Source organism: Lagenorhynchus albirostris, chromosome 3 (genome assembly GCF_949774975.1).
Source record: "Lagenorhynchus albirostris chromosome 3, mLagAlb1.1, whole genome shotgun sequence".
Classification (NCBI taxonomy): Eukaryota; Metazoa; Chordata; class Mammalia; order Artiodactyla; family Delphinidae; genus Lagenorhynchus; species Lagenorhynchus albirostris.
This window is the reverse complement of record NC_083097.1, coordinates 119,268,086-119,284,117: the sequence shown is the minus strand read 5'-3', so window position 1 is coordinate 119,284,117 and position 16,032 is coordinate 119,268,086. Positions and strand designations below refer to the sequence as shown.

The following is a 16,032-nucleotide window of genomic DNA, read 5'->3' as shown; positions in this document are numbered from 1 at the left end:
GACTAACCCCTCACACACCCTACTTGCCCCCCACCCACCAACCTCCTAGAGGTGGCATGGGATCACCAGAGACAGGCACAGGATCCAGGCCATCGGGATCAATCTTCTGTACGTCATGTGACTGGCCTGAGACTGTGAAATGAATCATGTGAATGGCCCCCACATGGACCAGTCAAAGTCCACCCTGGGACCTTCTGTCGAAACCATCAAGAAAGACACGCTTCTTTCAGTGATACAAGCTTCAAGGACCACTGAGGCTGGATTATCTGGGACCTTCCCACAGAGAATATAGTCAATATGAAGACAAGTAGAGCTTACAAATAATGAGAAGCCAGAAGAAAGGAGTGGGAAAGCCTCCAACAAATGTGGAGTCACCAGACCCTGCCATGCTTCTGCCATCTTGGACTCACCAGTAATGTGAACAAATAAATGACTATTCTGAATCGTCTTCTTGACACTTTTGTGTAAAAAGAGTACTAACACATACAACTCCACTACTTTGAAATTTTAATAGCATCTTACTTCCTACAGAGGAAAAAAACCCCAAACTCCTTAGCACAACATTCAAGTTCCTCAACCAAAGGGGCCATTTCAGCTTTTCAGCTTTCACTCTCCTGTTGCAGCCTCAAGTACTTTCAAATATTAAAATACTACTACTACTACTAGTGAAATCAATACTCTTGGCTCATGACATGTCCTGAATCTGAATTATTCTTCTGTTCTCTCCTTCACTACTCCGTCTTCTAGATCCAGCTCCCACTGGGTGCCAACATCATATTTTACGTTACAGTTTTCACATACATGCGTAACTTCCCCTACCTGGATACTCTGCAAACAAAGAATGACTCTTTCTAAAGTTTCATCTCTAGCACCTGACAATCTGCTTCAGAGAGCAGACACTCCACAAATGTTTGCAGCTCTGATTGGAAATGAAAGACTGAGGACTGATACCTGTTAGACTGTTCATTCTTTCTTACGTTAGAACTTTTCAAAAATTAACCATATCACTGTACAACGCCGCCAACAGCACTCTTGGGCGTTTATCCCACAGAAACAAATTAATCTTCATACAAAAACCTGTGCACAGTGTTTACAGCAGCATTATTCACCCCCAGACTAGAAATAACCCAGCTGTCCTTCATAGGGTGAATGGCTAAACAAACTGATCTCACTGCAACTACCATACATGAGACTTTTGCTTACAAGAGGCAAGTAGCTCTCTTGAAAAGAGACAGCTTTTCTGATCAACATGACAGATGAGATTTCTATACATATGAAAATTATTTTCAGAAACTGGGATGGCAAAAAAAAATGACAAATACTAACAAAGAGCAGTGTCCCTGCCCAAAACACTGAGTGGGGACCCTGAGCGACAGTCTATCTCTAACACTGCATGGCTAGGCTTCCATGGGGATGAGTAACAGCCACGGACCTGTGAAATCTGATCTGTTTGCCATTTAGATCCACGTGACTCACCGAGGCTGCCTGCATTCATATCTAAAAATACAGGAAATGTGCAGCCTAGGCAAATTTGGCTCATTGGCTCATGGGTTTTTGATTCAAATGCTGCACATTTAGAGACAGTGGTTTTATATTTATACCAGCCAGCTGCAAAGGAGCTTCTGCTGCTCAAATGACAGAGACTAGGTGGAAATCTAGAAGCAAGGAGGATCAGAAGACTTATCTGCTTCTACACATTTTATCTGGGAGTCATGAGATGACACCTCCTCAGTCACTAGGAACATGAGATCTGAGGTCCTCTGCAGGCTAGAAGGATTGAGCTTCCTTGGGCAATGGGTGTGCCCCATGAAGTGCCGGTCTCCAAAGAGGACAGAGGGAGTCATGAGCTATTAAAGATAGAGTAGGGTGTGGCGGTCACATGAGTGGTGGAGCGCTACTTGGACTGGTGGTAACCAAGTCCACAGAGAGGGTGTGGAGCCTTGGACTGGCCATTTTTTGTTTTGTCCAATTCCATTCAATGTCTCTTCCAGTAATGCCCATGGCCATGACCGCTGGGTGAGTGGGTCAGTTGGTTTCTGGGATTTACCTCTTGGACACCCAGATTCCTTCTCAAGAGGGTCCCCCTTCAACCGTTGGGAACTGCCTGGCAGAGCCACTGCACTCACCCATCAGGATACTCAGCAGCTTCTGCACTCTGGAATTGACCCCCACGATTCGGTAGAGCCCTTGCTCATTGATCCCTGAGAAGAGAAACAGTGATGATTTAATTAGAGGCATGTCAGAACACAAGTCAGGCCAACCCAGCCAAATGCACTTTTTTTCATTTTCTCGGGCCTTCTAAAAGCTGCTCTAATTAAAGTCCCCTGTCACTCAGCTCTGCTCTTAGCGAAGGAGTGGGATTTGGTACAACTGTCTAGGATTTCATGGATGTGCTGCACACTTCAGCCCTCGTATTAGTTCAGTCATCAGAGGGGCAGGAAACCTCCCTCTTCTCTTGCCAAGGCAGCATCTGAAGAGTTTTGAAAGATGCTAAATATATACTTTTAAACATATCATATTTAACCAGTTTTTTAATTTAAAAAGACAAAAATGAAATGATAAAAAAAATTTTCATACTACAGAAAAGGATGAACACTTTACAAATTACTTTCACATAGAGAAGGCAAATATTGAGGTGCTGGGGCATTTTTAATTTTTGACAATATTAGCCAAAACTGAGAAATTAGAAAATCCATTCATTTGTGGTGCAAATACTTTTCATAAAGAAAAAAGAGGGGCTTCCCTCATGGCGCAGTGGTTGAGAGTCCGCCTGCCGATGCAGGGGACACGGGTTCGTGCCCCGGTCCGGGAAGATCCCACGTGCCACGGAGCGACTGGGCCCATGAGCCATGGCCGCTGGGCCTGCACATCCGGAGCCTGTGCTCCGCAACAGGAGAGGCCACAACAGTGAGAGGCCCGCGTACCACAAAAAAAAAAAGAAAAAAGTGGGTCACCTTTCCTAAACCCAAGAAAACATTCAAATAGGCTGAAAGGGGTTTACCTTCAAACACCCAAACAAAGAACCAAAACTAACCCGCCTCAGTACTTTGTTCATTTAACTGCAAGGATTAGATCATCACTGTATCATTTACATTCAGACAAACTGATATGAAATGACTTTTCTCCTGCTGGTCCTAAGCCCATCATATCTGACACCTCTCAACTAACTGGTCTCTTGCTGCTTCTTATTCCCCTGATGTCCATTCTCCACCCAGTACCCAAAATGACCTTCTCAAAGTATCAATCAGTTCAAACCATCTCTTTTCTTAAAAACCTTCCAATGGCCTCCCATTGCATCTGGATCACAATCAGAACTTACCGCGGCCCGTAAGGCCCTACATGGTTGAGCACAGGCCCACCTCTGACTGCTTTATCAACCACCTTCATGCTGCTCCAGCATGAAGCAGCCTTCCTGTTACTCCAATATACAAAGCTCATGCCTCCAAACCTCAGCCTCTGAACAAGATTCCCTCTACCTGTAACACTCTTCTCCCAGCTCTTTTCATCATTCAGGTCTCAGCTTACATGCAACCTCTTCAATAGAAAGCATCCCAATGACCAACACTATTGGCCACTGCCTTACCCAGTTGTCTTTTCTTTATAGTAGTTAACAGTATCTGAAATCATCTTTCTTATTTGGTTTCTTGTTTGTCTTCCCCCACAACTACCATGTAAACTTTAAGTACAGTGATTCTGTCTTCTTTACCGTTATATCCCCAGCACCTAGATCAGTCTACAGTACAGGACAGAATGAATAAAACATTCGTCAGTTTGGGGTCAAAACAAAATTTCCTGGAATAAACTTGGGAAAAGGCTGGTTCTGCAGTGTCTTCAACAAGACCTTTACAAAAGTGGAACTGATAAACAAAAGGAAGTGGTCTGGAATGAGAGGATTTTACAGTTCAAATGGATTGTAAAAGCATGTACATCAGGACTTTCCTGGTGGTCCAGTGGTAAAGAATCTGCCTTCAATGCAGGGGACATGGGTTCGATCCCTGGTAGGGGAACTAAGATTCCGCATGTGGCGGGGCAACTAAGCCCTCGCGCTACAACTACTGAGCTCGTGGACTCAAGGGAGTCCACGTGCCACAAACTACAGAGCCCATGCACCCTGGAGACTGGGCACCACAACTAGAGAGAGAACCCACATGTCACAACTAGAGAGAAGCCTGCGTGCTGCAACCAAGACCCGACGCAGCTGAAAAAAAAAGAAAAAAAAAAAAGCATGTACATCACCCTGCCTGCTTCACCGGCTAGGAGACCCCGGGTCTCCTAAGGGATGGGCCCCAAGTTACTGGGTAGCAGAACCATTATTCATTCATGGGGTGGCCTGAAGGGCTTATCCTTTCTGAAACATCTCTACTTCTTTTGTCCTTGTGCTTTCCTGGAGCTTGACACACTCCCAGCTCCTGCTGGATGATTAATGGACCTCAGAGAGTATGGGAAGTCTGTTCACCTCTGGTCACCACCAATATGTGTGTACATACACGTACTGCAGTAGGGAGACAACCCACTTCCTTCCAAGCATTTATGCAAAAATGGCATTTAACACACACGGTCCTCGATTCCTCTTTGTGCTAAATGAAAACTTCTCTAGCTGTTAAAATACATCATGTTCATCCTCATTGTAGAGGGGGAGGGGACGAGGAGGCAGAGGCTAAGAGACCAGACCAAGTGGTGACCCTCTTCTTCCTCTACTGCTTATTGCACATATTTTCTGGTTTTATATCAGAAAAAGTCATCCTCCTGAGCTATGCGTTTGCATTTATCACACAGATTCTGTGAAGGATTTTAAATGATTAGGTGGCCCTCTTGGTTTTGGCGGCTGAGAACTGAGAGACTAAGCGGTCAGCCCACCTCCGGCATGTACGTGAACTTCATCGTAGAGGGGAGGGGACTTCTGTTTTGAACTCATTTTTAGCTCCATTTTTATGCCTTTACCTTTGTTAAGCCTGTACCTCTGATTTCTCATTCTTTTCTTTTAAAATGATGAGCAAAAATCAACTGGCTGTTGAAAAATTACCTTAGTAATATACACTTAAAAAAATGTAGAAACTGCAGTTATGGAAAATAGACAAATCCATGGAAGATAGTGAAAACCAGCAGAGACACCCACTGACAACCTGTGCAGGTATGATCTCTCCCCTCCCCACTATCCCCAGAACCCGTTCAGAGTGGGCAGGCTGGTTCGTAACTTGCATTTTTCACTTGATATATAATAATGAAAATCTTGGATTTCAATAAATGTATTTCCACTGCATTTTTAGCGATTCAGTGTTTCACTGCATGCATGGAGCACACTGTTGATGTAACCAATTTTTGAGACATTTGGCCAGTTTTTGATTTTTTTACCTTAACACCATAGCATAAACATCTTTGTGGTCAAGTTGGCCCATGACCTTATTTCCTCAAGATCAGTTCCCAGAAATCTCGCCTACTACTTTACATTCTCTGCCTATATTTTACGTATCTTTGCAAGCTACCTTAACTCTTCATTGAAGGAAGGTATAGCAGAAATAAGGAAACATCTATAAGAATGTTAGCACACATTAAAATAATTACCTAGGAAAGAATACTTTTTGACTAGATACCTAGGAATAGAACTTATAAGGGTATTTTTTTTTCTTCCCCTCTACTCAGTGCTTCATAGCCTTTACAAACATGCTTATACTTCTGAACTGGCATATTTCTGTTTTAAAAGACAGAACTTCCTCAAACAAATAAAAAGGGCTGGAGGGTTGAGAGGCTGTAGAATAAGTAAGATTCCCATCTTTGACAATGGTTCAAATCAAATCCAGTGGAAAGACAGTGATCAGCTTTTCTCTGCGTACAACAGACAGTGCATTCGAAGCTCGAAACTGCCGGAACTGAGGAATCCCCTCTGCGGCAATCTTTGCGGAGGGGATGGAGATCACGGGGATGAACCAGCTTCCCTGACCTCAAAGCGCTGTTCCTACGGACCCAGGAAAGGTCAGTGTTTGACAGGCAGGGCCTGACCACAGCACCACGGCAGGAAAACAGGGGCCTGACCCCTTTTCCCTACCCAGATAGTGCCCAGGGCAGGGTTCCTAACCTGGGGTCTACAGACCCCAAGTGGCCCACTAGAGAATTCAGGGTGTCTATCAACTTCCATAGGAAAACAACCACACCTTTATTTCCACTAATCTATAAGTGAAATTAAACATTTCCTTCCACTGCAATATAAGTAACAAATCACAGCATTAGCAGTACCTGCAACTTGGTCAGAAACCACAGATATTTTCCGAACACGTTACAGTTGTTACAGATACCCTGAACTATCACTATTTCTGAATTATGCTAGTTATCAGACCCACCACTGTAACTGAAAGTGTTAGCAAAGAAACACATATATTATTATATCACAACTATGGTTTTAGTATTTTAACTGAATTTCAGTAACTGGATTCCTTATAATCCTATGTATTTGATATGCATGCATTTAAAACAATCTTCTGATCAGCCGAAGAGGCTGACAACTAAATCAGTTGAGAGCCTCTGCACTTCAGAGCCACAGGCCTTGTGGAAACACACCGCCAATGGCATTTGGAGAGTTAATGAGTCACTTGAAATTGGGAAACAGCAGGTAGCAGGTCTGCCACCTCACCAGATGTGTAACCTTCACTGAGAATAATGCCATCTGTTTAACTACTTTACCTCTGGTTTCCACAGCGTGGATGCATTTCCTGATGATGCTGAAGCCAATGCTGTCCAACTGTGCAGCTGAAAGAGGAAGAAAGGGGCAGTCAAGTTGCTAGCCGTGCACACCAACCCCGGAACAGTGCTTGACCAACCCAGAATGACTCAGTCCCATGGTGCGGCCATGTAGCCTTTTCATTTTTTCCACTGAAAGTACAGGAATGATTCAAAATGTAAAACTGCTGGCATTCATGAGGAGCTTACCATATGCCAGGTACAGTGCTAAGTACCATTTTGCACATACTATCTCATTTAATTTTCATGGAAACTCTCTGCAAGGTTATCCTCTATTTACAGCTGACGAAACTGCAGCACAGAGTGATGAGCACTTTACTGAAGGAATAACTAAGCAAACTTTAACTTGTTTTGTTATTATCAGGAGCTGCAGGACTAACTGCTTGTTGGTCTCCTTCAAAAAGCATAAAGTAAATGCTCAATAAATGTCAGGTAAGTGCTCCACAGAGCTCACCTTGTTTAATCCTAGCAAGTCCTCTAGGTTGAGTCCCAAATTACACATGAAGAAACTGAGATTTGGCAAAGCTAAATATCTTGACCAAAGTTGCAGAGTTAATATGTGGGAGACTCGTTCCAGAGCCTGTACAACCTTAACTGCCTTAAAAGTGACTGAAAAATAAAATAAAAGTAAACATTAAAATAAAAAGTGACTCTGAGTTAAAGAGAGGAATAAAATTCTGCTCAGATGACTAGAAAAAAGGAAAAGTGACCAGGAGGAAAATTAAAATAGCCAAGGACAAAGAAGCTATCTAAGGAAAAAGCAATAAGGCAGAAGAGCCATCCTCTGTGTGGTAAATCAGCAGGCGGTGACAGGTTCTCCATCTGCTCCAAAATCCCCTAATGTCACTCAGAAAATAAATGGCAAATAGCAGCAACTTTTTCCACAGCATAGAACCAACTGCCCACCTGGCAACAGGGCTGGAAACCCACCAAAATTCATCCCCATGCTTTGGTTACCCAATGATTAGACGTGGGTGGTAATCTTTAAGAATGGGTTCATCTTTGACCTCCTTAGGACATCAGGACAAGACATTCTACAAACCAGTGTTCCGAGTGGAAAAGGGAATGGCAGAAAGGAGGAAGGTGAGTATTTATAAACATTTGTCATCATCCCAGGGCAAGAAATAAACTTGTAAAATATGAGAACTGAGCTGAACTTGAACTCAGCTTGGATCTAACCCAAATGGAATCTCTCCAATTCTTAATATATACGGGTGAATGTAGGTCCAATGAAGAAAATAATCCTTTAAAAAAATCACTGAAAATTCCCCAAATCAAATTAAAAAGAAATTCTAATTTCCCCAAACTTCTCTTCCCAAAGAGAATCAGCTCTTGCTCTTACATGTGTACTTATCACTTGGTGGTACTTATTAATAAATATACTTGGCCTCTAGGATGGTAAGTAAAGTACCAGACAGGGAGGAAAGCAATGTTCTTCTTCCTGGAGACCACCTGCTATACAAACCATTGTTCTTATACCCTTAAAGCTATAAGGAGCCTACTAACTCAATTCCTTGCTTCTTCTAGTATGAACCAAGTGTTTACTCTGCAAATCGGGTTGTATCAAGCTTTCTGACTCAGATCGAGATCACTCTTCCAAATGAAATTCAACTCATACCATAGACTTTTCCCAAATTTTATAACAAACTGTAATACACAGCCTAAAAATCTGTTGGAATCTAGGCAAGATTTTTTTAAAATAATGACCTTGAGATATAATTCACATATTGTAAGGGTCACTCATTTAAAGCTGACAATTCATTAATTTCTAGTATATTTACAAATATATAGATCACCACTCTCTACATAACATTTTCATCATCCCCCATGAAAAACCTCATACATATTAGCAGTAACTCCCTATTTCCCCCACTCCCTCAGCTCCTAGAAACCACAAATCTACCTTCTGTCTCTATAGACTCGCCTACTCTGGACATTTCATATAAATGCAACCATATGATACACTGTCTTTTGTATCTAGTTTCTTTCACTTAGTATAATGTTTTCCAGATTCCTCTATGTTGCAGCATTAATACACTTCATTCCTTTTTATGACTAAATAATATTCCATTGTCTGGATATACCCCATTCCATTTACCCATTCATCAGCTGTTGGTTTCTGCTTTTTGCTTATTATGAATAATGCTACTAGAAACACCCACATACAAATCTTTGTGTGGACGTATATTTTAATTTCTCTTCAGTATGTACCCAGGAGTGGAAGTGCTAGGTTATATGGTAACTCTATGCTTAACTTTTTGAGGAAATGCCAAACCACCTCCTAAAGCACTGGACCATTTTACATTCCCACCAGCAACATATGAAGGTTCCAATTTCTCCACATCCTTGCCAACATCTGTTATTGTCTTTTTTATTACTGCCGTTCTGGTGCATGTGAAATGGTACCTCATTGTGGTTTTGACTTGCATTTCCTTAACGAGTAATGATGTTGGGCAGCTTTTCATGTGTAGGGGAGAATTTTCATTCCTTTATACAACAGTCAGAACAGAGCCTACTGGCAAGTATTTGTTAGAGGGAAAGTTACTTTCTATACTTAAGGAGGTTTCCCAAATGTCCATAATGTGATTCAATAGTCAGTTGAAGCCTTTTGGTTCTTCTTTTGAGATGTGCTTAAGAGGATCCTTGCATAGGAATGATAGTCAAAGAAGTTTGGGAGATTAAGAACTGCAGTTGTGGACAGTGCTCTGGGGAGCTGCTGAGACAGATTCCAAATTTGGAAATTTTAAGAGTAGGTTTGTGAACATGGTCTTGTTCTAGGCATTGATGAACTTCTGTTCTGGACAAAGAGTATTTTGCTTCCTTACCCTGTGAACATGGGTAAAAGTTTTGAAAAACTGGAAATAACCTGGCAGCTGACAGTGATGACCCCAGTGGCCAGAAGATACGTGCTCATAAAGCCACCAGCCCAACTAGCAGAAGAAATACGGACAAAGCTAGATATAACCCTGTAGAGACAAATCAGTCCTTGACCTTTTCTCATGGAACTGTGGGAAGCTGGATTCTTTTCTAGGTAAGTAACTGCTAATGGAAGAGAACACAACGGAACCTCCCAAGTATATCCAGAAAAAAACTAAATTCCACTAACCTACATTAACTACAATTATTTATTTTGGAAAATGGCAAAGCAACCCCCCGCGCTCCCCCCACAAATCTCTGAATAAATGTTCCTTCTTTGGTTTTCCCAACATTAGAAGTTCTCCATTTTGTTTTATACCAGCAAACCCCTTTTCTTGAAATAAATCTTACACAGATGCTACACATAAAGGCCTTCCACATTACACATGTAACAGTATTTATTAGTATATATTAGTTGTCTAAGTCCAAATACATATAACAAATTCACATACTGCAAAGTCAAACGCTAAGAGCGCAAGGTAACTCTATTAGCCTCTGATGTGTTCAAGTCGCATACTGATAATGATTGCAGTTTTATAAACAAAACTGTGTTAAGAAATGCAATTCATATCAAACAACAGTTCCCAATAAGGAACTCAGGAAATACAGTTTACCTATCATTATTCCAAATCTCTGAACTGGAACTGGTATAAATTATTACACTGCCCCCTGCACTAGCACTTCCCTGTATCTCTCTGTCTCTGGTACCCCTCCACCACACACACACACACACACACACACACACACACACACACACACACACACACACACACACACACACACACACACACACACACACACACACACACACACACACACACACACACACACACACACGCACACGCCCACGCCCACGCCCGCGCCCGCGCCCGCGCCCGCGCCCGCGCCCGCGCCCACGCACGTACACAGGTTTGACTGCTACTCTCATCAACCTGAGTTTCCTGCTGATGTTATGATTAGGTTACTAATGATGAACAACTGCTTTCTTATTTATCATGTACCGAGTACCACTGATGTGATAGGGACTACAGTGCATCCATACCCAGATAATTAGTCCTGATCTCTGTCCAGCAGGTTCATAATCTAAGTTAATTGAGATCTCCTACTTGGAAAATCCAGTTTCCACTAAAAGGTTTAGAACGCCACCACCACCAAGCAGAGTTTGCTAATGACAGAAAAAGTCTGAGCAGCCCGCCAGATGGAAGCGGCTGTCCTTAATCCCTTCAAGCAGGTGATTCAGCTCTTTTACTGAGCCCAGGCTCAGAAAAGGTCAGGGATTTATTTGCAATTGCTGTATCCTTATAATCTCCAGAAATAATCTCTCATCAAATATCTACTTGCATTATTCCCTTAATTTGACTGCTGATGAATTGTTGCAGGGCCGGTGGCTCCCAGGCCTGACACCCACCGTCTGGCAGTTAAGGCTTGGACCAGCTTACCTTCCTGACTCGCCCTCGAGTTCACCTCTGCCCAGGTTTACGCACAGGGCAGGCCAAACAGTTGTCGTATAATGAATGTTCACAGGGCTCGCACCAAACACCCAGGCTGACCCACCAAGTTAGAAAAGGGTCATCCTCTTAAGTGTCATGTCAACTTTTGAAGCATTATTTGTCTGCTTTTAGAGAAAGGAAAGGGCCAGGGTCACACAAACCTATTTTCTCAAAGCTCTCTGGAGAACAGGAGGACATGAGACAGGTGGTTTGACTCTCAGCCAACCTGGAGAATATTCGGGCTGAAGTGGGAGGAGGATGCCTGGCCGACCTTTGGGGCTTATGTTTATCATGCCCAGGGTACGAACTCAGACAGGAAGGAGGCAGGTTAAATTCAGGAACTGACTGTTTTACTGCAATGGGCTTAAAACAACAACATGCTGTAAGGTTCAGTCAAATTGTTTCAAAGAAGGAGGCTGGTGGGCCAGGTACACACAGGATTTTAGCATAACCTTCAATGCCCTGTTCTGTAGCTTCTAGTACCTCACACTACCTCATCTGACACTGCCTGGCCTTAAAGAAAAACAAAACAAACAAAAAAACCCAAAAGAGGTATATAGGTGATGGTAGAGGGTGCGAACTCCAATGAAATCATGAGCCTCACCCTCAGCACTCCCCTTCTTTCTCACCCCCCGTATCCAAATGATCACCTCAGTTTTACCTCCTACTGAGTCTCAATTGTATCTAGTTCTCTCTGCCTTCACCACACCCACCCTGGTCCTGGACCAGGTCCTGGTTATCTGCTACCAGGATGGTTGCAAGGCCCTCCTAACTGGTCTCTTCACACCTCCTCTGGCTCCCTCCAAGCTGCCCTCCGCCCTTCAGCACCCATGACCTTGACAAAACCAGACCACATCACCTCTCTGCTTAAATACTCAGTGACACCCCACTGCTCTTGGGACGATAACCCCAGCCCTTAACATGGCCCACACAGCCCTGCATGGTCTGGCCCCAGCCTCATCTCAGTCCCTCCCCTATGTCTCAGCATCCCAACCACACTGGCTTCCTCTCCGAGTATCCAACTGACCACGCTTTCTCAGCCTTTGCACAAGCTGTGGATTTCACCTGGGAGCCCCTTGGCCCAAATAACTCAGAATTCTCAGGTCTCCCCCATCAAGTATCATCTCCTCAAAAAAGCCTCTCTGAGCCCTCCACCTGGATTAATGCCTCCATCATGCACTTGGATATAATGCCATCAACCTCTCCTTCAGAGTATGCAGCACAATTACAGGTTTACCTTATTAGTATAATGCTGGGAATTCCCTGGCAGTCCAGTGGGTAGAACTCTGCGCTTTCACTGCCAAGAGCCCAGGTTCAATCCCTGGCTGGGGAACTAAGATCCCACAAGCTGCATGGTATGGCATGAATGAATGAATGAATGAATGAATGGTATGATCCTGCAAAAAATGTCTGTCTACCAAACTAGATATGCGTTCATAAAGGCAATGGTCCATGTATAACTTTACTTATTTATTTTATTCACTACTATATCTCTGTCTTTCACTGTCCCCTATAGTGCTAGAAATGAAGTGGAAGCCTGTAACTTTTCATTTGGTGTAATTTTTCATTTTGGATGCAAGGATAGGTAAATTGGTGACTGAATGGCAGGAAGAGTTGCTGAGGGGCAGCGTCTTTGAGTCAAAATGACCTTTCAAACTTCAACTGATGTACACCCTATGAAAGTAGATGAGTTAAGTAAGCTTCTGGTCCTCAGCTAGTCCATCTTTTGTGAGGATATAGAGGTTAAATAAAGAAATGAATGGCTTAATCTAACCGCTTCCTTCCTTCCTGTATCAGTACAAAGAGGTATTACCACCAAGCAGTACAGTCCCAAGAATCAGTCCTAGAGAAGGGAAAAACGAAAGCTGTGCAAGCCAAGACATGGAATAGAAGAGATAAAACCAAGTTTAGGTTTCCTGGACACTCTGAGAAATCTTCTGCTTGCCCACTGAGGCATCACTATCACTGTGCTGCACGTGGTATGAAACGAGGCTGGCTACTTCTTTTCATGTCATACTAACTGAGCCATCTAAACAGTCAGACAGGCCTGAGCATGGAGAAAGCTCTAGAAGACAAGAGCACTCCCCCCTAGAATTTGGTGCTGCCCACTCTTCAGGTCCAGGAGCCCCTCTGCTAAAAATTACTGACCTGCTGTCGCCTATCTCCAAATCCTTACTATTCACAACACCCAGAAACTAGGCAACAAGTGGCCAAATCACCAATTCTGAATAGAAGGGACCTTTCTGTATCATAGGTTGACTGATGGACATATAGTCTGAAAAAATGATGCTCTGGGATATGCCCAAAGTTACCCCATAGGTGCATCCCAGAAATTCTAACAGACCTCAGACCTCTCCTCAAAAGGAGAGGAGCTGACCTACCTGAATTAGGCTCAGCATGAATTAGATGGAATTACCACTTTGCTAAAGCTGGTATTTGACAAGTTTTTCCTAGTCTGAAAAACTTCCCTAGGAAATTTATTCAACTTTCCTTTGATCAAAAAACCACCTTTAAGTGTTTTTTATGGGAGAAATGGAATTTGCTAGAAAGAAAAACAAGAGAACTGAGACGTAAAGGAAGTCACTGCTGCGCTTTTAATGTGGATGGATACAGGAGGTTGTCTGGAGTTGCTGAGAGCGGCCCACCATTTTATGGACAGTTCCCGGGGCATGTTCTCACCACAGAAATTTACTCAATTTCCCTACGTGATTTGCTCTTTAAAGCTCGGCCTGCCTCGCTCATTCTGAATTTAATCCATTTCAGCATCATTAAAAGCCATGAAGAAAAACACCCACATTGAATTCTCCCAGCTGGAGAAGAGATTTCCAATTGGCTCACACACTCAGAGGGGCTCACACCCTTTCTCCTCAGCATGTGAAGCCCCAGAGTTGCCAGGGCTCCCTGGCTGTGGCCCCTGGAAAACCATCTTCATGAAGCTTCCAGTGGGCCCAGGAAAGGTGTGAGTTCTCTACTTGGGCAGTTACCCAGAGCCAGTTTTTAATCCCAGATCAGCTCCCCAATCCTGTGTCCCATCCCATTCCACTGCCAACTGCCCTATACTCTGCTCCCCAGCGAGGTACTCAGGGAATACGAATGAACTTTAATATTAACTGAAGTCACACAGACAGAAGTGGTAGGTACTGGAAAAAGAACAATGAGCTCTAAAGCCAGACAGACCTGGCTTAGAATCCGGCCTCTGCCACCTCTGGCTGGATATGATCTTAGGCGAGAAGCTTCACCTTCCTTACCTGTGTGGTTGGGATAACTCACCTACGTGTCGCAAAGGTCAAATGAAATGCACGGCAACTGAGACTTACTTGATATTCAAAAATGGTCACTAACAGTACTACAATATTAGGATGTAGTAACTACAGTACATCATGATATTTGAATCAAACTTTCCAGTTGATGAAAAACTCTTCATACCCAAGTTCATGTTAACCTTACAATAATCCCATGGGGTACCTATTATTACTATTCTTACTAATAACTTCTTGCTGTGTTTCCACACAAATTAAGTATGATGAAGGACAATACATTACCGTTTATGGAATAAGTTAATAAATTATAGCTTACTTGATTTTTCCAGTATATCTGTTAAGTTTTTATGATGAGAAAAGCCAGGCTCATGATGTTAAAGTGGTACCAACAATGATGATGGCAGTAGTAACACTTACTGAGCACACAGCGCTGCTCTGGGCGAAGCACTTAATTGCATCATATCATCATCATCACCATCCCTATTTTGTAGCAGGAAACCTTGGCTCAAACAAGGCTAAGGAACTTCTACGTGATTATGGCGTTAGTGAGTGGTGGAACCAGGATTCTAACTTGGGCTGACTCCAGGGCTCATCCTCTTCTACTCCCTGCTCTTCCACTGAAGTTCACATAATTAGTCAGAAAAGGACTGGGGCTGGGGTCACATTTTCTGGATTCTGCCCTTTCTACTCCAGTAGCAGTTCCCAAATCTAGCAGACCACAGACTCAGGGGCATGCTTGTTGCAATGCAGATTCTGGGTGCCCTCCCAGAGGCTATGCTTCAGTAGGTGTGAGAATCACACAAGATAACACTGTACTGCACACCAAGCAATTAAAACTATTATCAGTAAAGACAGATACAAACGCTTACTGACTGTTAATTAATGGGTAATATCTATTCCACAGTCCCCATCTGATAATAAGGATTCACCAGTGCTATGTACCTCAAAATGTAATGTTGGCTTGTGCCATTGGGGTATATGAAATGATTCTAAGTAGTTCACAAATAAATATTTGCGATAGTTATACACTTATTTTAATAAGCATTATAAATTTATTGGTTTATCACACAAAGCATGGTATGTTTTTTAAATAAATGTAGTCTAAAAAGAGTGAATTGATTTTAAAAAATAGTAAGTAAATAATATTACAGGTGGCATATGTATATGTTAAAAAAATAATGAAGGTGACAAACAACACATTTGGGAACTACTGTCCTAACTTGTACCACACACCACCTTCAACTTAGCTGAAAGGACAAGACGGGAGGGTACCACATTCTACCAGCAAGCTGTCCTATTTCAATAGTCATCCTTGATTCCTTGCTGTCTTTCACACCCCATATCCAATCTGTTAGCCAGTCCCATCAGTAATAACTTACACCTAGAATCCAACTACTTCTCACCATGTCCATTGCTAATACCTTGGTCCAAGCCACCATCATCTTCTGCCTGGACTGCTCCAATGGCCTCTCAACTGTTTCTCCTTCTGCCCCCTACAGTTTATTCTCTGCCGGCAGGCAGAATCATCTTTTAAAAATATACATTGGCTCATGTCACTCGCCTGATCACAACTCTCCAGGGACTTCTCATGACACTTACAACACAATCCTATCTCCTGACCACAGCCTCACATA

At 42.9% G+C, this 16,032-nt stretch overlaps 1 protein-coding gene across 13 annotated transcripts in view; it reads right to left on the bottom strand.

Annotated features, from left to right (window-relative positions):
* The window catches only part of ARHGAP26 (Rho GTPase activating protein 26), a 543,304-nt gene that overhangs the window by 259,885 nt on the left and 267,387 nt on the right, over nt 1-16,032 (bottom strand). For all 13 annotated transcript variants that reach the window (XR_009539612.1, XR_009539613.1, XM_060143876.1 and 10 more), the window contains exons 13-14: nt 6,676-6,741; nt 2,127-2,201 (exon numbers count right to left, since the gene is read on the bottom strand). Coding sequence is in view for 11 of the 13 variants with exons in the window: in XM_060143876.1 (XP_059999859.1) it covers nt 2,127-2,201; nt 6,676-6,741 (141 nt within the window). In the remaining 2 variants the exon portion in view is untranslated. The remainder of the gene's footprint in view (nt 1-2,126; nt 2,202-6,675; nt 6,742-16,032) is intronic.